General features: G+C 47.6%; 1 protein-coding gene across 4 annotated transcripts in view; it reads right to left on the bottom strand.

The window, feature by feature from the left end:
• Window positions 1-388: 388 nt before the first annotated feature.
• Window positions 389-21,667, bottom strand: part of LOC308677986 (CCR4-NOT transcription complex subunit 3-like) — a gene marked incomplete at its 3' end in the record, with an annotated part of 41,557 nt that continues 20,278 nt past the window's right edge. For 3 of the 4 annotated variants that reach the window (XM_081344751.1, XM_081344754.1, XM_081344752.1), the window contains 11 exons: window positions 19,285-19,380; window positions 18,160-18,379; window positions 16,475-16,608; window positions 16,008-16,064; window positions 15,081-15,399; window positions 13,764-13,869; window positions 12,282-12,459; window positions 10,924-11,023; window positions 8,397-8,598; window positions 4,252-4,384; window positions 3,732-4,064 (listed from right to left, as the gene is read on the bottom strand). In XM_081344751.1, coding sequence (XP_081200877.1) covers window positions 3,732-4,064; window positions 4,252-4,384; window positions 8,397-8,598; window positions 10,924-11,023; window positions 12,282-12,459; window positions 13,764-13,869; window positions 15,081-15,399; window positions 16,008-16,064; window positions 16,475-16,608; window positions 18,160-18,379; window positions 19,285-19,380 — 1,878 coding nt within the window. Of the gene's footprint in view, window positions 1,726-3,731; window positions 4,065-4,251; window positions 4,385-8,396; window positions 8,599-10,923; window positions 11,024-12,281; window positions 12,460-13,763; window positions 13,870-15,080; window positions 15,400-16,007; window positions 16,065-16,474; window positions 16,609-18,159; window positions 18,380-19,284; window positions 19,381-21,667 lie in introns of those variants that run through there. The other variant, XM_081344753.1, reaches the window with a different exon arrangement.

The following is a 21,667-nucleotide window of genomic DNA, read 5'->3' as shown; positions in this document are numbered from 1 at the left end:
ATGATGGTTCCAGGGTCACGTGATCCACCATTTGTGACCCTTTGACAAGCAAAGTCAAGATTCATTAACGACTGTGCTATTAACTTCACAACTGCTGTGATTCATTTAACAGTGGCAAGAAAGGTCACCAAACGGGGCAAAATTCACCTAACCACCACCTCAGCAACGGAAACGCTGGGCTCATCTGTGGTCATAAGTGGGCTCATCTGTGGTCATAAGTCAAGGACTACCTGTATATTCCAGGGAGCCTTCAGACAGGGCTTAGATATATTCTGTGTCATTCTGACTTGCAGCTCATATCCCAAAAGATTAGGGAGTCCTTTCTTCCCCCCCCCCCAAGGTTTGGTGGTTTTCGTCTCCCTTCCCCCGTACAACAGAAGAAGAACACTCATATAAAACTATTTATTCATAAATATTTTCCAAAATGAAAATAGGCTTACGAAAAAATATCTTAACAGCGGCGTGGGCAGGATGCTCCAGTTTAGGGGGCCGGTTGAGAAGAGAGATCAGTCCCACCTCCCCACCCCCAAGTTTTCCCAAATGTCACCCTTTCCAATTAGGAATACATTGCAAGTCTTATTGGGGAGGGGGGGTGTCTTCCTGTGGGAGGAGCAGCAGATTAGATACAAGCTCTTTATCAAATTTACGGTGGCAATATTTTGGAACGTTGGAAAGGAGAAGCAGCAGCGTTGGGAATGGGGGAGAATCCCTAACGTCATTGTTCCAGTCAGGAAAGGGACTCTTCCAAATTAGGACAACTAATGGCAGGATGAGTGTAGATGGCCTTTAGGGTAGTCTCCTTACAACTTGCAGAAAAAGCAAGTCAAAATTATGGCAGCCAAAAGCTGAGAGGGGCCAGTCCACCAGAATTTCCGTGGTGACCGGGAGGCCTTTGTAACCTGAGGCCGACGCTCCCAAATTTGCAATCTTATTATTATTTTGCCAATGTGCCATTTTCAGCAATGGCGAGTGGACGAGGGGGTCGGAGAACGGTCACCATATAAGGTTCATGGGACCTGACATTGTCAAGGTCACGTTGGGCATCTGATGATAGCCAAACAGGGGGGACGGAGTTTGCACCCAAAAATCTGGGGAGGGCTGGCAAAAGGGCGGTTGGGTGTTTTTGTGTTTGCTGCAAATAGGTACGGGGCTGAAATGTTCTTATTTAGAACATGAACACACACACACACACACACACACACACAATGGAGAATGGGGGAAGTCACTCTTTTGGTTGGGATTCTCAAATTCTTTTTTTCTCTTTTTTTTCCTTTTAATCTCCATTCCGGCGCCCAAACCTGGTTGCCCACGAAGGGCGTTTCCCCCTGTTTTCTGACCTCTTCACAGGCAGAAGAGAGCAAGGAAAAGGCAGAGGAGAAGCCTGCCACTGCCGCTGCCCCTCCTCCTCCGTCCTGCGGTCATTTTTAAAACTTGCATGCATTTGTTTTTTTGTTTGTGTTTTTAACGTGCGGCTTGCCCCCTCCCACCCCGCTTGTGATCTGTGGGGGGGCAGGAAGATGAAAGAGAGGTGAGGGGTAGGTGGGTCTTCCTTTGCCGCCGCCCCCAGCACACCACCACAGCTGTCTCTGGAAGGAAAACTTGGCACCCCCTGCTGGCCCCAGGGCATCACTGCAGGTCCCGGTCTTCCAGGTAGCGGTATTCAAAGGTGAAACCCTCCTTTTTGCGCTGGCCCCATTTCTCGTAGTCAAAGTAGATGTAAGTGCCCTGAGCGGAAACAGGAAAATACAACAAGAGTTCATTACCTCTTGCCTGACCGAACACATTTACTTGTACTAAAGCAGGGGTAGGCAACCTTGGCTCTTTTATGACGCATGGACTTCAACTCCCAGCATTCCTAAGACAGCATGGCTCAGCTTGGAAACCTTTCCCTTTCCCCTCAGCGTGGCTGGCTCAGGAATTCTGGGAGTTGAAGTCCACGAGTCATAAGCTAAGCTTGTAAGCCGCCCTGAGTCTTCGGAGAAGGGCGGGATATAAATGGAATTAAAATAATAATAATAATAATAATAATAATAATAATAATAATAATAATAATAATAATAATAATAATAATAATAATAATAATAATAATAATAATAAAAGAGCCAAGGTTGCCTACCCCTGGACTAAAGGAATCCTGGCCTCTTGTTGCCAAGATGACACCTGTTGCCCTTCCACATGAAAGCAGGAGTCCTGTGGCTTTTAAGTGGGCCTTCTCTTGTAAGAGTCTCACAGAACGTTACAACTTTACACAAACTTGGAAGTTTACAACTTTCGGCAATTTAGGAGGAAGCAGTTTCTTCACGCCTTTCCCCCCCCCCCCAGAGGAAAAAAAGTACATCAGACATGCAAGGCACGGAAGAATCAAAAAGCTGTTTTGGGTGATGGGAAAATGGCATGATCACTTTTTCGGTGATGGACGACATCAGCCTCAAAAGAACCCCCATCTTGTCTTCTTTACGGAATGTGAACCAGAGCTACCGTTATCAGTTAATTTACCGCATTTTACAGACATTCATCCACGCAGGTGACTGCAGCAGAGAGACAAGTGGGACCACCTCATTCGTAAATGTATACATGGAGTCACAGTGGAGCTTGCATAGCCTAGGCCAGGGGTAGGCAACCTTGGCTCTTTTATGACTGGTGGACTTCAACTCCCAGAATTCCTGAGACAGCATGGCTCAGCTTGGAAACCCTCTCTCTTTCCCCTCAGCATGGCTGGCTCAGGAATTCTGGGAGTTGAAGTCCGCGAGTCATAAAAGAGCCAAGGTTGCCTACCCCTGGCCTAGGAGCAGAAGTGTCAAACAGCCGGCCCGTGGGCTGGACGCGTCATGAAGAAACCATGCCCACCCCATTGCCAGCAATGGGGAAAAAGTTCTGATATGGCTGGCTTAGTTTGACATGGCTGGCTTAGAGAAAAGCAACTTCTAATTCTATGGAAGAATAGCTAATTAACTAAAAAAGTACCAGGTTTTCCCAAAGGGGAACCTGATTTGGTTAACTCTTCTTCTGACTTCCTCCAGTGCCCATCCAGGTTCTCTATTCTGGCCATAAAAGTTGTAAAGAAACATTACATTTTTAACCCCGATGAAGGCACAGCTACTATTTCACTGTGCAGAAAAGGTGATCATGACTTTCAACAGTGCTTCCGAGCTCTGTAGGGATATTTGGAGTAGTTACGGCCTATCCTTGCTATGTCAATACCAAGGGAGAATGGATAATTATCCTTTGAACCTCTATTTCAGATAAAAAAGAAAGCCCCTATGACCTATGTGGTAGCTAAATCCTGCATTGCTGCAGTGAATACAAGGTCATGGCTGATGCTAATCTCAATACAGCTGTTTTTTCTTCTTTTTAACTGTTTACAGATACTCTGAGTTACAGCAGGTTGCTTAGGGACCATTCAAATTGACAACGGACCTTCCCAGGTCTACAACTCAGATTCAACCCCCCCCACGCCCCCCACTCCATGGCCACATGATTGCCTTTTGAGCACTCAACCACCTCCCACATTTATGGCCGCTAGAAGTATCCTGCAATCAGATGACTACGATTCTGGCAAAAAAACACCCACTGTGGACAATGGATTCATCTAACGACTGCAGAGTTTGCTTAACGATCACTGCAGAAAATATTGTAAAGTCAGGTGTAGTCACAGGGTGACCTGCTCAGTGACTGGCACAACTGACTACCATAATTCTGGGCTCAAGTTAAGGACTACGTGTACATATAATTTACTGATTGTTGAACAACAACAACAACAAAAGACTGTGACTTCCGTTCCCCTCACAAAATGCCATGTTGTATGAAGCGCTCTGCTCGAAATGGAGACATGCACGCACGGTTGGGTTCTTCTTATGATCCAACGGACCACCAGTCCTTGCTAATATGGGTGAAATTACATCCACGAGGCCCCCGTCGTCCGTCACCTTCCCCCTCACCTGCTCAAACTCATCAGTGATGGTCTTAGGTTCTTCGTGCCGCTGAAACCACATCATGTACTTGGTATGGAAGCGCCACGATTGCTTCTTCAGTGCCTTGGCTGCCAGGTATTGTGCCTTCGTACCCTTTGAAGCGAAAAGAGGGAAAACGGATCAGAGCAGCGGGATTTGTAGGTCGAGGGCAGAGATGTCGATTATCTCGCACAACGCGCAAGGGAATCCTCAGGAGTGACCCGGCGTGGGCAGCAAAGAGAGGCAGCACGATTCCTCTTCTAAGCTACCAAAGGGGACGGAAGGAGGAGCTGTCTGTTACCTCCAGGTAGTAGAAGATGAAGAAAAGAGTCTCTGTGGAGAGGCGCTGGTAGAATTCCACCGTGTCGGAGTGTGGAGGAGGCATCTGGTGGTGGTATGGAGGAGTCGGGCAGGGATTGCGAGGCAGGTATTGCCTGTAGGGTTGGGGGCGAGAAAGGAGAACAAGAGCAGAAAAAAGAGAAGTAAGCCTATGAGGAACTCGGGGGGGGGGGAATTCACAAGATGTCTGTGAATTCTCCCCTGCGTGTAGACACAGACTCCTAAGTGTAGGGCCGTGGTGGCGAGCCTACGGCACTGTTGTGATTCAGTGTCAGCCTGCGGGTACGGCAGCTGAATCGGACAATTCTGAGGAGGAGGAGGAGGGGATTGGAGAGCCTGCAGAGGAAAGTTCTGCGGCATCGCAGAACTCTCAGCCAGGTCCCTCCCGTCTGGTTCCTCCTCAGACCCAGCTGTGTGAGCCTGACAGCTTGGACGAAGACGATTCACAGCTGGCTTTGTTCAAGGACGCCCGAAGCAGGAGGCAGACAAGCAGGAGTGAACAAAGAAGGGCAATGAGGCACCTCGGGAGGAGGCAAAGAGAAGCCACGCCTTGAAACTGTGTTTAAAAGGGGAATGTGAGGGAGGTGCTGGTTGCTGAAGGCAACCGTTTGAACAGCTTCTGATTTAGTCGTGGTTAGTATTTGTCTTGGTCTGTTTTGGATCTGTTTCGTTTCATTTGTGTAAATAAATTTGGTTGGCTTACTTTCAGCGTATTGACTTTTGAAAAGGGGTTGTCCCTACATTTCTGCAGGGCCGGTAGTAGACTGGAACAGAACAGGCACGCGTGCCACAGGTGGCACGCAGAACCCTCTCTGTGGGCACGCACACCGTCGCCCCAGTCCTAGGCCTTCAGTTGGGTTTTAGAAAACCTTTTTGCTTTAGGCCTCCGCTGCCGTGGGGGAAAAAAAACCCACGTTCAATCAATATCAATCAATTTCAACTCCTTGCGGGGGAAAAAAAGATCTCGCAAAGTTGGAATTGATTGATTGAACTTTTTAGTCCCACCCAGTCTGCCGTTACCACCGCAGACATGCCCACCCAATGGGCCACACCCACCCAATGGGCCACGCCCACCTGGCACCTGACGATACATAAGTGGGTTTGGGGTTGCAGTTTGGGCACTCGGTCTTTAAAAGGTTCGCCATCACTGGTGTAGGGAACAACAATATTCGGCCTCAATCCTTCCTCAACTGGTGGCCATCAGAAGCCTGGATATCCTATGGTGGCCAAGCATCCATTTCCTCCCTCTTCCCGCAATGGCCTGAATTCTCATTCACGACACGAGAAGCGAGTCCCTCCCAAACAGGCCGGCCCACCTGGGTTTTAGGAAGTGACCAAAGGAAGCAAGAGGAACACTTTTGTCTGGATGATGAGAACTGTGGCAAGTTGAAGTTGTTGTCAAACTCTTGAGTCATGACACTTGGGGGTGGGGGTGGGAGGGGGGAGGGAGCAGAGGATGCATTTTTGTGGGAATGGAACAAGCAAAGCAAAATTGCTGCCAGAACTGGCTCCTTCTAGTGCCCTATCCAACTGCGTTCAACCCACAGGTAGTCTCTCAACTTACGATCACAACTGACCCCAACATTTCTGTTGTTCAGTGAGACATTTGTTAAGTGAGCTTTGCCCTATTTTGCCACCTTTCTTCTTGTCACAGTTGTTAAGTGAATCCCTGCAGTTGGTCAAAGTTAGCAACCCGGTTGTTAAGTGGATCTGGCTTTCCCCCTTGACTTTGCTTGTCAGGTGGCTGCAAAAGGGGATCATGTCACCTTGAGACTCAGCAATGATCGTTGCCAAGCATCTGAATTTTGATCACAGGATCCTGGGGATGCTGCAATGGTCCTAACTGTGAAAAATGGACCTAAGTCCCTTTTTCCCCCAGTGCCGTTGTCACTAAATGAACTCTTGTAATTCGGGGACTACCCCAATGTCCAACCATCGGCACACTTTTCCTTGCCTCTAGCGTGTCATCTGCAATCTCTCCCTCCGCCAATCCCAGGGATACGGCTAGAAGGCGGTTTCTGCAGCTCTGTTCATGGCCTTCTAACGGCAGCCAGGTGTTGCTCTACGTCTGGTTTATCTACCTGAGGGGTTCATCGGCATTTCCTGACTGCATGAAGGCGCAGTGGCAACTGGATCAATTATCAGAAGCAGGCCAGGATGGCGAGAGGGTCACAGAAAGTCACTGACTCAAGGACGGAACGCTTCAGCAAGGTCACAATTGAAAGGCCAACCCTGATGGCCGACAGACCCACAACTAGGATCTCTGTTAAGGGTGCGCTTTCCTTCCCATTTGCTCGTCCAGGCAGTGCAGGAACATGTCCTGGCCAGGCCCCTGCTCCGGATTCACAACCCTTGTGGCTTACACATGTAAAGCTGGGTTGTTGCCAAAATTAGCTCCTGTGCTGTCCGGACAAACCATTCGCAAAGTGAGGATTTTTTTTTTTAACAGACGATGCTATAAACTAATGTAAATACAAAAAGCAAGGGTGAAACACCCAATATTTCAGGAATTATGAGAAACTACAGCAGGCTATATCCTTCTGATTAAAAAAAAAGGTGGCTTTGAACAAAATATTTTATTTTATAAAATGGTGGGATTCCGTCACGGTTCTACTTGACGTTCAGATTCCATTTGAGTTATTAAAATGGTGCCTTCATTTCTTGCCTTACCCTATCCTCTATGAAAGCATTAGTTTCTGTCAGAGGGTGACACAAATGCATATATTGGTTTAAGGGGGGGGGGTGTCACAGCATTGCAAAGTGTCAGAATCTTTTGTCTTGGATGCAGGCTTGCTAATGCTTCCTCCCTTGCCACGAAAGGACCGACACTGGGTTTCCCATCATCCTCTGGGCTCTTCTGAGAGCACATGATCAACACAACAGCGGAGACATGCAACTTGGGGTTTTAAACATGTTCTTAATTATTGTGTTAAATTTTAAATTTGGGCATTATATTTAATTGTATTTTAACTTTTATATTCTGTTTTTTATATTTATTGCCCTGTACACCGCCCTGAGTCCTTCGGGAGAAGGGCGGTATAAAAATATAATAAATAAATAAATAAATAAATAAACTGTTCTGTGTCTAGCAGCCACAGTCTACTTGGAAGCTGCGCTGAAGCTGGTTTCCAACAAATCAGTAGATCAAAATGCATATTTGAGTGTTACCCCGAGACCCCAATCAAGGAAATGCCCAACAAGCTAACAGTAAGCAAATAGGAACCACCGAGCCAGCCCCACCAACGCTGACAGGGCAAGCCAGTGGAATATAAAAAAAGGAGAAATCCCACTGCCTTCTAGCACTGATGATATTACCTAGTTTGGTAATAAAACGTCCACAAGAAAACAACCAAGCCCAGGGGACCTTCCCAGTTCTACCCTGAGACACAAATATTCTTTTCTATCAGGATTACGCTTCATGAGATCATCCCCAATGTATTTAAGGATTTCCTTTTGTCCATCAAAACAGCCATTTTTGGAACCCGTTCCCAAGGTTTCTCTTTGGGTCAGTGGTTCTGCACACTTGGGGTCAACAGCCTTTAACCTACTTATTGCATTTGACAAGGGAGACTTGGCTCTACAGGCAGTCCTCCACTTACAACAAGCATTGGTTTAATGACAGTTCGGAGTTAACGACCACACTGGGAAAAAATGATTCACCACCCGCTCTTGGGTTTGCAACCATCTCAGCCTCCCTACAGCCACGTGATCGCCACGGCCACGTGATCCACATAGCTCCAACGAGCGAGGTCAATGGGGCAAGCCGGACTGGCTTAACGACCGCGTGATTCACTTTTAACAACCGCAACGATTTGCTTAACCACCGTGGGGAAAAAAAAAGGGTGACAAAATCAGGCCGAGCAACTCAGCTTGCTCGGCCGCAGAAAACTCTGATCTTGATCGTGGTTGCTAAGTCGAGCTCTACCTCTATGCTCAGAAATGACTAGAGGAAGTTTCTGAACTCATTTGAAAACTACAGCAATATAAACTTCAGAGAACTGCCATTCTGTCCACCATCTTTCACCCTTTTTCTGAAAGGGGATGGATTTGGTTACTCCCAATGCCCTTGTGTCCTCAGGCTCCCCCCCCCCGGTGATTCCCCCTTACCGGATTCTTTCCGAATCGGAAGGATGAGGCATGTGGTGCCAGGCGGCCTCTTCCATGGCCTGTTGGTACAGCTGCTCCTTGATGAGAGCCACGGGCCCCAGAGGGCACACCCCAAGGGAAAGAGGGATGTTCACCTCCGACAGCTGGATGGGGGGCTGGTTGGAGGTGGGCTGAGATGTTGTGCTAGTAATTAAGATGTCAGCTGGAGCAAAGAAAGAAGGAAGGACCACTCAGAAATTGTACACTTAGGGTTGTCATTGTTTCGACAAGTCCTACTCCTCTCTGAGATCCTAGATTCCCCCCTCCCTTTTTTTTTCCAAACTTGGCAACCTGAAGAAGATTCATGGACTTCAACTCCCAGAATTCTGGCTGGCTGGGTGGGAAAATTCCAGGAGTTGGAAGTCCACATATCTTAGGTAAAGGTAAAGGTTCCCCCGCACGTGCGTGCTAGTCGTTTCCGACTCTAGGGGCCGGTGCTCATCTCCGTTTCAAAGCCGAAGAGCCAGCGCTTGTCCGAGGACGTCTCCGTGGTCATGTGGCCAGCATGACTAGACGCCAAAGGCGCACGGAACGCTGTTACCTTCCCACCGTAGTGGTCCCTATTTTTCTACTTGCATTTTTACGTGCTTTCGAACTGCTAGGTTGGCAGAAGCCGGTACAAGTAACAGGCGCTCACTCTGTTACACGGCACTCGGGATTCGACCCGCCAAACTGCCGACCTTCTGATCGACAAGCTGATCCAGCTAGAAAGATTTGCTTGGCAATAATCGCTTAAGAGCAAAAACCGGTGAAAACGTAAACCAGACTTCGCTGTCTATCCTTGATCCTCAGGGTCTAACCTGGGAATAATTTAAGACGATTGCAAGCCAACCCCTTTGGAGCACACCAAGGTGGAGAAGGCCAACGGGGAGGGAACAGCTCCCCCCACCCCCGTTTTTTTGGTGGTTTTTTTCTGAAAACCCCAACCCCTTTCTCTTTAATTTCCCTGACCCGCAGTTTCACCAAGACTTTTTTATTTTGCTGTGCACAATAAGTCAAATATTCTCTTTTGTTTCTTACAATCCAAGGGATAAAAAACAAAACAGCAGTGGGCAAGTCACGGGCCAACACCTGGCCCGAAGAGATTTGCTTTGATTGATATCCTGTTTTCCTTCCAAAGTGGAAGGCTATTGATTCCAGAATTGCCAATATAATGGATGGCCGGAGGAAGAAGAAACATTTCAGGAGCAAGGAAGATGAGAACTACTTGGGTCTGATCCTTTATTGGGGAAGGTGTGTATGTGTGTGGGGTGGTGGTGGTTGTGTGTGCATATGCACAGGGGTTAATTTTTCGTGGCCGTGGCTATATTTAACTTTGCTGGGGACAGAGTGATCCAACTGCAATGAATGGGACCAGGTTATCCGAGGAACCGTCATAGCCTAAGGCAGACGGGCCAAACTCGCGATGTCGCGCGATGTATCGGGACTGTTTTACCATTGCCGGCAATGGGGTGGGTGCGGCTTCCATGTGACGCGTCTGGCCCATGAGCCGGCAGTTGGACACCCCTGGCCTAAGGGGATTGGCCCACCCCACTCAAATTTCGCAGAAGGGGCATGCTGCAGGCATCAGTCAAGGAGTGAGTCTTGAAGGAGAGCCCCTTCTGCCGTGCCCCCCCTTCTTTGGAGCATCTTGCATATGGAAGTATGGTCTGCGCCCCCCACCCCTTCTGCCTTCCAGAAGCATGCTTCTGCTAGTTAGCTTGGGGTCCTGATGGGGGCGCTCTATGCTTGAGATGGCTGGTGGACTAAGAGGGAAGATGCCACCAAGGTACTGTTCTTACTTTTGGTTTTCTAGTTTTCTACCTCATCTTGTTAATTTTAATGTTTTAAATACACCCATCCATCCATCCAATGGGGCTTCATCCCACATGTAAACAGGACTGGGATTTTTCAAAGAGGGGTGTGTGTGTGTGTGTGTAATCTGGCATTTAAGAACAAACATTCTTGATAGTACACAAAAACAAAATTGAATTAAAGGTGGAGGAAGGAGACCAAGCAAGGAATAACATCAAAGGAGGATATGGCTGAAGAATCCGGCTTCCCTTATACTACTTGGAGCACCCTGGATAGGTTGAGACTTGGAGTGCCCAAGTGTAAAACCAAATGGGTGCTCTTAGCAGGCAACAACACGCTGTGTGAATGTGGAGAAACGCAGAGCCCAGCCCATCTGCTGATATGTCGGCTACTAACAGAAACACGTACCAATAGTGAGTTAGTTTTGGGCCAATGACACAGCCAGGAGGGTGGCTTCATCCTGGCAGTTTAAAGTTTGATCCAGATATGGAAGAACTGCATTTACGTCAGGATTTAAATTACAGTTTTGTGTACTTTCTGCTTCGAGGTACTGGGAAATACAGTTACTGGATTTACTGGGGATCTCTCTCTCTCTCTCTCATAGAGAGAGAGACATTTTGCAGACATTTTGCACTGGTTTGGCCCTGCTCCTGACCCACAGCTTGAGGGAGGAGATGTCCCTTTTTTCACTTACCCCTTTCAGCCAGGTGAAGAGATGGCACGGGGTCTTCTATGCTAGAACTGATCGCTGCCCTCTCAGCCATGGACTTCAATGTACTTAGAGGTTCAGGCGCCTACAGAACAAAAGACAGACCCATAGGAAAGGAGGTAATGGAGAAAGGTGGCACACATATGTCTTTAAGAACTCTTGCTGAAAAACAAAGTGAATAAGCAAAGTTTGTGGGAGATCTCAAGCCAATCTCTGGTTTGCAAGCCTTACAGAGCTGCTGAACAGCTAACATGCAAGAAGTCCAACTCCGTGTATCAGCCCAAGGGGTTCTCTAAGCCATGCCGAATCACAGCAAAGGCCTTCGCAATGTCCAGGAGGACAAACCAGAAATATTTTTGAGATATTCTCAGCAGGCAATCAGAACAAAAGTATCCTTGCGTTTCCCCGGTAATTAAGACCCACAAACACGCTGCCCCTGGTTCTGAAGGAAATACATTTTGTATCATGGCCAGCAGCCACTGATATGTTTACCTTTTCATTTAACCTCTTTCAAAGCTACAGTTTGTGGCAGTCAATTCCACTATGCGTTGATTTAAAAAAAAAACTTGTCCTATGTCTCTTACCGCTCAACTTCAGTGAAAGGATGTAAGTTTTAATACGATGGGAAAGGGATAAAAAGATTTTTCTCTATCCATTTTTCTCCGCGCCTTGTGGAGTTTTATACATTCTGTGTCCTCCCTTACACTTCCTTTACCTCTCTCTCGTTAAAACAACAACATGCTATTACTTCTGCTTGGAAAACTGTATTATTTTGCTCATTTCCCTTTTTGCTCGGATTGCGGTACCAATTTCAGCCCACGATGCTTGGAAATGAACACTATAAGGGGAATTAAGAAATGGGCAGTTTAGCATCTCATTTTATTCCTAGTGATGCCTGATAAGGAATCTGGCTTTTTCGCAGTTTCACTCACGGCCAAAAAATCCTCACAGAATTGAGAGCTTTATCTAGCTGTGTATCGCAAACTCAACCTGTTTCCTAGCCGACCATCACCAGCTCATTTACTGGTTTTTTTCCCCTCCATTTAAAGTTTTAAATTCCTTTAGGTTTGTCATTTTATTGTCCCTATCCCCAAACTATTCTTGGAACCTTGTGCTGTCCCTGTTTTAACTCCAAACGCCTAAACAATTGAACACTTTTTGTTCACCCTAACACCGGCCCAACTGATTAACGAGTTAGAAAACTCTGGTTCTAGCACAGGCCTTGTTGGTGGGTCCCAGATGGCTATTTTTCAGGTTCTGAAAATTCTCCCAGCTCAACTGTCTTCTGTGCAAGCCACAGCAAGGCTTTGAGTATGGCACAAAGGACCCGGAGGGCTTCTAACCTTGATCTCAGGTGTGGAGCTGAACTGGGGTGGCCCGTTGAGCAACGTCTGGGCAGATTTGCTGTCGGAGAAGCTGGGTGTGGGTGAGGCAGGTGGGTTGGCAGTCAGAGGCACCAGGAGGCTGGATCCAGTGCTGTTGCCGACACTTGATGGCTGAGGAACCGCACTGGGCTCTTTCCTGTCAGAATGAAGCAAGGGAAAGATGTTTCTTGGGGTAGCTTGACCCCCGTTTCTTTGGGAAAAAGAGTCAGAAGAGCCATAAGATTTTTAAAAAGAAATAACTACAACTGCCAATTAGTGTATTCCTCGTGCCAGCAACCGGTCCGCACAAACAAGCAAAAGCCCCATGTGTGGGATGCAGGCAAGCACTCAATATCGTGCCCCCTCCGGCCCGCGGAAAAACCTCTCTCCACGGAACCGGTCCCTGGTGCCCAAAAGGTTGGGGACCTCTGCTTCGACTTACGATTACAGTTGGGACGGAATATTCATTACTAAGCAAGATGGCCGTTAAGCATGCCCAATTTTACGTTTTTTTTTTGCCATGGTTGTTGTTCAGTGAATCATGCAGCTGTTAAGTGCATCTGGCTTGCCTGTTGGAAGCTGGCTGGGAAGGTCACAAAGGGTGATCACATGACCCCCAGGACTCTGGAACTCTTGTGGGAAAAAAAATACACGCCTGTTGCCAAGTGCCAGAATTTTAATCATGTGACTGTGGGGATGCTGCAATGGTCATAAGTGAGAGGACCAATTGTAAATCAATTTTTCAGTGCCGTTGTAACTTGGGATGGTCGCTAAAGAAATGGTGGTAAGTCAAGGAGCATCTGTCCCTCGCTAGCATGGATCTGGCAAAGGAACCAGACTGAACAACCACCGCTTGAGCTAAATCCCCCTCTTTATGAATATTCCTTTTCTCCAAGTTATTCACGTTCCAGGCTGCATACGCACGCTACAATTTCAAACGGAGGTGAAAATCCTCTTATTTCTGAGGAATAATTGGCATGTTTGCCTATTAACGACTTTGCAGCAATCCAGCAAAAACTGACTTGAGGCTATTCACTCTACTGTAGATGTTCTGCAGCTATACCAGACAAGGAATGATTCCCAAACTGTAGGATGATGGTTAAAAAGCAAAATGCTCTTGAAAAACCTGTCTAGAAAGGGAACGTTAGGGAGTGGGGGAACCTACCGGATGGTATTTTCAAAGGGGACAGAAGAAAGTAGCAAAATGTCGGAAGCTGTTTCTCAGTTCCCGAGGGTTAACGTGAACAAATTTTATTTTGGGAATTATTTGGACCCTGGACTACCTAGAACTTAAAACACGTTAAAAGCTGAATCTAAGCCTGGAAAAAAAAACATGGTGGTGGTGGTGCTGGTGCTGGTGTTGGCTGCGGTTACTGGGTCCAGCTGCCGGGCTTATAGGGAAAAAAGTTCTATTGAGAGGAAGGAAGAGGACACAGAAAAACCCGGGAAGAGGATACTCACGTGGAAGCACTGGGTGGATTGTGTGACGTTGTCTGGTTAGGCAACGACTGGTTGCCGCTGCTTAGTGTCGAATCTGAGCTGCTGTCGGCTACCACGGAGCTGTAACCTGGCAGGAGAGAGGCAGGCTAAATTCTCTCTAACATGAAGCTCTGGATCTCCCCTCTTGATTCCTTGCTTATCCCACGCCAGCTTTTTCCACAGCTGGCTGACCTCAACGCATTCGCCAAGCCTGACAGGATTTATGGGGGTTGAATCCCACACACATCTGGAGGACAGCCGACTGCAGAAGAGTGGTTCTCAGGTAAATCAACAGTCTGTATACAAGCACTCCTCGACTTACGACCGACTGCTTAATAACCATCTGAAATTACAATGGGCCTCCCCAGAGCAACGTATAACCTGTTTGCGGAGTTATAACGGCTACATACCCGCCTGCGGGCACATGATGGAATTTTATGTCCTTTTATGTCCGTTTGCAGCATCCCACAGTCACAGGACCCACAATTTATGTTTTTTGCTGCTTTCTGCTATTTCCTTTCTCCAGTTAAAAAAACACCCATGGGGGGGGGGGGAATGGATTTGCTTAACTATTGTGGCGTTCACTTAAGTGACAGCAGTGCTCATTTAAAAACCGCTGCTGCAAAAAAAAACAAAAAAACAAACATGTTGCAAAACTGAGTCTGGTCACGTGGATGTCTCAACGTATGACTGCAATGACCTACAACTGTCATTCTGGGCTCAATTATAGTTGTAAGTCGAGGACCACTTTATACAGGTGGTCCTCGACTTACAATAGTTTGTTGAGTGACCGTTCTAAGTTACAACGGCACTGGAAAAAAGTGACACAACTGGTTTTCACACTTGGCACCGTTGCAGCATCCCCGTGGTCACGTGATCAAAATTCAAAGATGCTCGGCAACTGACTCATGACGGTTGCAGTGTCCCGGGGTCGTGTGATTCCCCCCCCCTCCTTTTGCGACCTTCTGACGAGCAAAGGCAAATGGGGAAGCCAGGTTCACTTCACCGCCGCGTTGCCAACTTAACAAACGCAACGACTGGCTTAACAACCATGGCAAGGCAAGTTGTAAAATGGGACAAAGCTCGCTTCGCAAACGTTTCGCTCGGCAACGATAAAACTTGGGCTCGATTGGGGTCGTAAGTCGAGGACTACCGGTACAACTGAAAGATCGCCCAGGTGTCCCAACAAGGGCGAGACGCTTCTTCAGAGGCCACCAGGTTCCGCATCCCAGGGAGCGCGGGAGACCCGGGAGAGCAGCCACCCCCTGCGACCCCGGAGGCCGTCCGCAGCTCACTCACTGGTTGCCCCGTTCTGCTTGCTGGCGTTCTGCTGGGTGCTGGGAGGCCGGGGCTGTGAGGCGTTGGTGCTGGGGGGCGGGGGCGCCACAGCCTGCGCGTAAGGGGTTGGGGTGGTCGGGGCGTGCCCTGCCGGAGGGTTGGCTTTGCTGCTTGCATTCCCGCTGCCTGCGATGGCTCCGTTGCTGTTGGAGGCGGGCCCGTTGCCCAGGGAGGACGATGTGCTCGAGCTGCTGCCCATCGAGTAGCTGGGAGGGATGGTGGGAGGAGGTGGCTGGTGGTGGTTGTTGTGGAGGCCTTTTGAACCGTTCTTTGCTGGGGACTAGGCAGAAGAGAGGATGGAACAGAGGAAAGATTGCTCGTTTGTTTGTCTACGCCACGGGTTGGCACCGTGTGCCTGGCTGAGGAATTCTGGGAGTTGAAGTCCACAAGTCATAAAAGGCCCAAGTTTGAAGACCCCTGCTCTATAGTTTCCAAATTCTGACTCCCTTGTCCTTTCTCATAAATAGCCAAGCGAAGCATTTCAGTCTTATTGACGTACAGCTCTTACCGAGCTACCTAACTTTGAAATTCATACATGGAATTGGTCAAGTGAAATGCATTCCCACATTAATATCGCCTGGCTCTTAGAAGCAGGTGCAAATAGGCCCAAGAGAGAAACGGTGCCTCAACGTGCAATATTTCTGCATGCAAAGAGATCTCATACGGACGTAGTTCTCAATTTCTCCGAGCTAATTCGAGAAGTGGCTCAGTCATTAAAATCACACTGTACTATCAGAAACAATCCGCCATAGTTAGCTCTAACTAACCAGGTCCAGCACTTCTTCCTCCACAAAAGAGGCCTTAAAGAGTCCTAACATCTTTCCCCTTAATCAAAACAGACAGTTTCCAGCCTCTTTCGTCATGACGAACCCAGGCTTTCAAACTCACTTGGCTGACTTCACTGTCTGTTGACCGTCCTCGTTTCTTATCGTCTTCGGAGTTCTCCTAAAAAGGAGAAGAAGAAAAAAAAGGTTGAGTATCTCAGCACAAAGCAGCATCTTAACCAACTTGTCTTGAGATGGGAAGCCAGTTCAGTCCTGGTTCGTATTTGGAGGGGGACCGTCTGGGTATTTGAGGGAACTGGATAGACTGGCCAAACAGACCAGCATCTCCCAGGTGGTGGCAATGGCAACGCGCATTTGTAATCTTGCTGTGTGAACTGGGTGGATGCAGCTAGCGGGCCCCGAGGGCAACTCAAAGGCATCTTTAAAGCATCGGCACAGGAAAAGATGCTTCCCCCGTGAATAAAGATGGCCAGCTGACCTCCTGAAGCCCTCATCAGTTCACACGTGAATGCTTCATCCCCACGGACCCAGGGATGTTCCTTCACCATCCTCACAAAGGGCCCTCCTTACCGTTGTGCAGTTTGCAGGGCTGGGTGGGATTGGGGAGCTGGATGTGGTCGATGTGGGGGTGCTGCTGGATTGGTTGAACATCTCATCTTCCATGTGGCTATGGCTGGGTGGGGAAGTGGCTACCAGTGCCTGTGCTGGAAGACCAAGAAGAAGAGCAAATGAAGAGGGACATTTCTGCAAGCAGGCGGAAACATTATGGCCAGCTGTCCGTAGAGATTCTCAGTCAACCGGCTCACGGTTGTCCCAAAGGTGCTTTTTTTGCAGGAGGCAACTGGCCTTGTGTTTTTCTTTGAAGACGTTGAGGCCACTTGGAGGTCTGTCTATATCCTCAAGGTCTTTTGCACTTGAAAGACTAACCAGTGTCTTACCTGCACGGATCACACTTAACGTAACAGGTAACCCTCAATTTACAACCGCTTGTTTGGCGGCTGTTGAAAATTACAACAGCACCCCAAAAAAGTGACTTACGACCGTTTTTCACACTTGCAACTAGTGCAGGATCCCCCCTGGTCATGCGATCGAAATTTGGGATGCTTGACCACCGGTCCCTATTTATGACAGTCGCGGTGTCCAGGGGTCAGGTGCTCACCTTTTGTGACCTTCTGACAAGCAAAGTCAACGAGGAAGCCACAGTCCCCTAAGAACTCTGTTACTAACTTAACAACTGTGGCGAGAATGGTTGTAAAATGAGGGGGGGAAAAACTCACTTAACAAGAAGAAATTTTTGGCTCAACTGTGGTTGTAGGTCAAGAATCACCTGTACATAAAAATGAAAGGAGAGCTAAGGCCAGAAAGCTCGGTTGTTTTAGAGAATCCCCCCCCCTTATTTCTTGGAGGGAAAAATGAATTAATTCCGACAACTAAGCAAAAATCACAGCTACTCCTTATTCTGCAACTGTCCTCCTTGGCGACTATTTGCAAATACAATAGTAATAAACAGGATTAAAAATACATTTTCCCACCGGTGTGCCTAACAACAAAAGCCATCAGTGCGAAACTGATCTAAGAGTTGGTCAGTTTTAGGTTCCAATCAGCTAATTAAGATCACAGAACTGAGCTGGTTAGTTTGCAGTTAGCAGGTTTTAGGGCAGGGGTCTTCAAACTCAGCCCTTTTCTGACTTGTGGACTTCAACTCCCAGAATTCCTCAGCCAGCGTGAACTCTGGGAGTTGAAGTCCACAAGTCATAAAAGGCCCAAGTTTGAAGTCACACACACACACACACACACACACACACACACACACACACTGTTTTAGGGAAACACTGGGCTGGGGACAAAGGGAGCTCAGCAAGAAACCATTTGTTTCAGCTCTCTCTCCATTCTGTGAGGAGGCAAAAAACTGTGTGGAGGGGGGAAAAAACAGGTCAGACACACGACACTGTTCAGAGAATTTTATCTGAAAGAGATGACAGCAAACAGCATCTAAGTATTCACTTAGTGACCATTTTGCTTAACAGCCGTTGGAATGGAATGTGAATGTACAAGTCCTGACTGCCGTTCAAGAATTCGGAGGGAATCTGCCAGGAACATTGGGAGAAACATAGGGAGCTCCGAGGAAGGCAGATGCTGCCTTTACTTTGACAAGGTCCCGAGTTTTAAGGGGAGGGAAATGGAGCTGATGTTGTTGCAACCCCTTCAGCTGTAATCTCCCGCACAACTGTCCACCCAGAGGAGGTAACACTTACGAATGTCTTCTAAGTCGAGGTCATCGTAGAGAAACTCATTCTCCTCAAAATCGGGGTCCTGCGAAGAATCGACGTAATACTCCACATCGTCCTTGATTTTGCGGATAGAGTCCACGTTGATCGAGTCGTTGTCCAGCATGCGCAGGATTGTCTCCAGCATCCGGATGTGGTACCGATGCTTCTCAATATGCCGCTTCAGGCCCTCGATCCGGTCTTGCTTCTGTTTGCGTGGGAAGGACAGAGGGCACACACTAAGCCAGCGTTTCTCGACCTTGGCCGCTTTTAAAATGCTGGCTGGGGATTCTGGGAGTTGCAAGTCCACACATCTTAAAAGTGGCCAAGGGATGAGAAACGCTGGGCCGAGTCGTCATGCGGCTTGTTGAGTTCTGACGGGGAATTCCTGCTCTTTGGGTCGGGATGCGGAGGTGGACCTTTTTACAATGCACCGTTTCCCAGCCTCGGGCCCTCCCCATGCGTTGGTGCTGCAAAACTCCTAGAAGGGGAATTCTCTCTCTCCAGTCTTTGGAGAGGACAACATTGGAAAAGGCTGGGAGAAATGTTATTGGCTGCTCAACTTTTTGAAAGAAAGAAAGAATTAAAAAAAAAGACAGGTAAAACATGCCTCTGAAACAATTGCCAATTTCGCATCCTGTTCTGAAATGCTAAGTCCAGCTCGGACACAAAACTTAGGCTACCCACTTGCAATGCAAGTTGACGGCCAAATCATCATTCAGTTAACCTGTCTCCGATATTGGACTGATTTCAAGGAGACCCAGTTTCTAATCCAGCCTCAGCCACGGAAGTTCCTTCGAGTATCCTGGGCCAGTTACTCTCTCTCTCTGTCTCTCTCTCTCTCTCTTTCTCTCTCTCTCTCTCTCTCCAGCCCAGCTCACCTCATAGGGCTCTTTGCTGTGGGGGGAAAAATAGAAGTACCCAATACACTGCCTTGAGCTCCTGAGTGAAAGGAAGGATTGGATCTAATCAATAAAGGATTTGACAAACCCTCAAATGCCTGGATTTTCAACACCAGAACACCTTAATATAGGAAGCCACAGGACTGCTCCATTCATTAATCCCCAATGCGTCATACGCACAGCCTTCTAAAGAGACACTTCATCAACTCACATCCTTGTCTCCTTTCTTCTTGCGCGTCTGGACCGAGAGCGACTCCACTTCGCTCTCAAACTGATCCACCTGCATGTTCAAGGTGTCTATTGTATTCTGGGAGGAAGGGAGGGTGGAGAGAGGTAGCAAGACAGATCATTATCCAGTCAGACAGTGGTGACATAGGCAAACACACTTGCAAGGCTATTTAGCTATGCAGGGAAAAAAAGGAGTAACTAGGGTAGTAATAACAACTAAGGAGACATACAAATAACCCTTGAAGCAGATCACTGCCAACCACCCAATGGTGGGGAAAAAAAAGAATCTACAGCCTGGAATTTCCAACAGAAAGTCCCCGAAATTCCGGGAGATCTGCGAAAGGTTGAGAGCATAAGGTGAAATACCTTGTGTGCCAGTTGGAAGTTTCACCTTCTTCAGAATTGCAATTGTACTAACTTCCTGCCTACGGTCTATTTTCTAAGAGAGGTTTTATCCGTATCATTTGCTGGGTAATCTTAATACACAATAATAGCACATAGCACACCTTTGTACAATAGAAAAGTCTCTGGTGGCTCCTTAAAAAGACCATCCGATTTATTTTAAGAATAACATTTCCTGGGCCATAGATCTGATGAAATGCAGAGGCTGTTTCCTGATGAGGCTTCTGCAGGGCACTGGGCCATTTTGAATACTAGCGACAGATTTTTTTTATTTCTGGTCTATTGTATTCTACCATTTCTACTTGCATGTCTGTAGGTGTATATGTATGTGGGAGGTGTTTTGTGTTTTCTTCATTTAACTTCCTTCTGAGCTGTGTTTCTCTTTCTCCTTTAACTACAGAATAAAGAAAGCACAGATGGTGACAATTAGGTATTACTAAAAGCAGCCAGCTCCTTACAGTTGTTTGTGATGGCATTCTTTAAAAAAACTATGTGCATTAATCAGCTTGCCAATGCCAGGATCTCAAGAGCTATAAACTACCATTTGGCCAATGGATCTTGCAGCTCTTCCTAACCAGTCTCTTTCCATTGTCTATAGCCAGAAGGGTCCAATATTAACACTAACTAACTGGAGATGCTGGTCTCGTCAATATCAGTCCTTGTTGCACGTTCATCCCTTCTGACACTATTTTTATTTCCTCTGCTCCATTACGTTGGGTAAGCCGTTAGGGGCATGATTGTGTTGTGCAATATAGAAATAAATGAGTAACTGTGCACATGTGTGCACAAAGGTTGCAGCCGAGTGCCACTTGAGCTTGCTTTTCCTGCATTGGAAGAAGGATTTACACAAACCTGTGTTTAACTGGCACTATCGTTTGTCTGGAGCACACTCCAAAGGCCTAACGCAGGGGTGTCAAACTCAATTTCATTGAGGGCCGCATCAGCATTGCGGTTGCCTTCAGGGGGGCGGGTGGGTGTGGCCTGGGTGGGCATGGTCTACTGGGTGGGCGTGGCTAAAGTGCGTATGGCCTACTGGGTGGGCATGGCCAGCTCTACATCGTTTGCATCAAAGGTGCCTATGGGGGCCTGGGCAGGAGTGGGACAGATCTGAGGGTCTCTGGCAGAAGGAGGGTCTCTGGGCCAGAGCCAAGGCAGTGGGGGCCGTTCCCTCACTGTTTCCAGGGTTGCTTTGCGGGCCACATGAAACCACTTCGTGGGCCGGATCTGGCCCCCGGGCCTTGTGTTTGACATGTCTGGCCTAACGCAAAGGTAAATCCTGTTAGTCACCACCTTCACGGTCAAACATTTTCGGTTTTTCCCATTTCCGAGCTTGAACAGAAACCAGCTCTTGTAAATTGCTTCTTAGCTTTTGGAAAACCAGGCCAGATTGTAATTCAAATTATTAGTTTTCCTAATCGATGCAATTTCTTCTTCTTCTTTTTTAATAAAAGGATTAGTGGGCCAAGAGATGGAGATCCCCAACTTCTGTTAACAAACTGCCATTTTTCCAACAGTATGGAACCCCAGACCTATTCCCCCAAATTACATGTGTTTGGTCACTGACAACTGATATGAACTGAGTTGAAGAAACTGCCTCTGGGCTCAGAGGAGAAGAGAGATCCAGATGGACCTCCGAGATCCTTTCCAGCACTATGATTCTATGGCCAGCTTCAACCTCTGTTCTGCATTCAATGAGTTCAAAGCTATGACTGCCTTCTTCTCATTGTGCAACTGTTTAGCCAAGGGTCATCATCACCAGAACTTCTTCCTTATTCAGGCAAGAGAATTTCTTTTCAGGTTGTCATGAGACTTTTTTTGCCACCAAACCACCAAAATACGCACAAGAACCTAGTTCTTGGAAGAACAAAAATTCCGGGTTCACCCTTTAACCTTAAGAGCTGGGGATGAGGGAAAGGGCTCTTTCAGACCTGAAGACCATCAACCACAGCAAAATTACAGTGTTT

Source organism: Vipera berus (genome assembly GCF_964194415.1).
Source record: "Vipera berus genome assembly, chromosome: Z".
Taxonomy (NCBI): Eukaryota; Metazoa; Chordata; class Lepidosauria; order Squamata; family Viperidae; genus Vipera; species Vipera berus.
The sequence above is the reverse complement of the archived record's forward strand: the minus strand, read 5'-3'. Positions and strand labels throughout refer to the sequence as shown.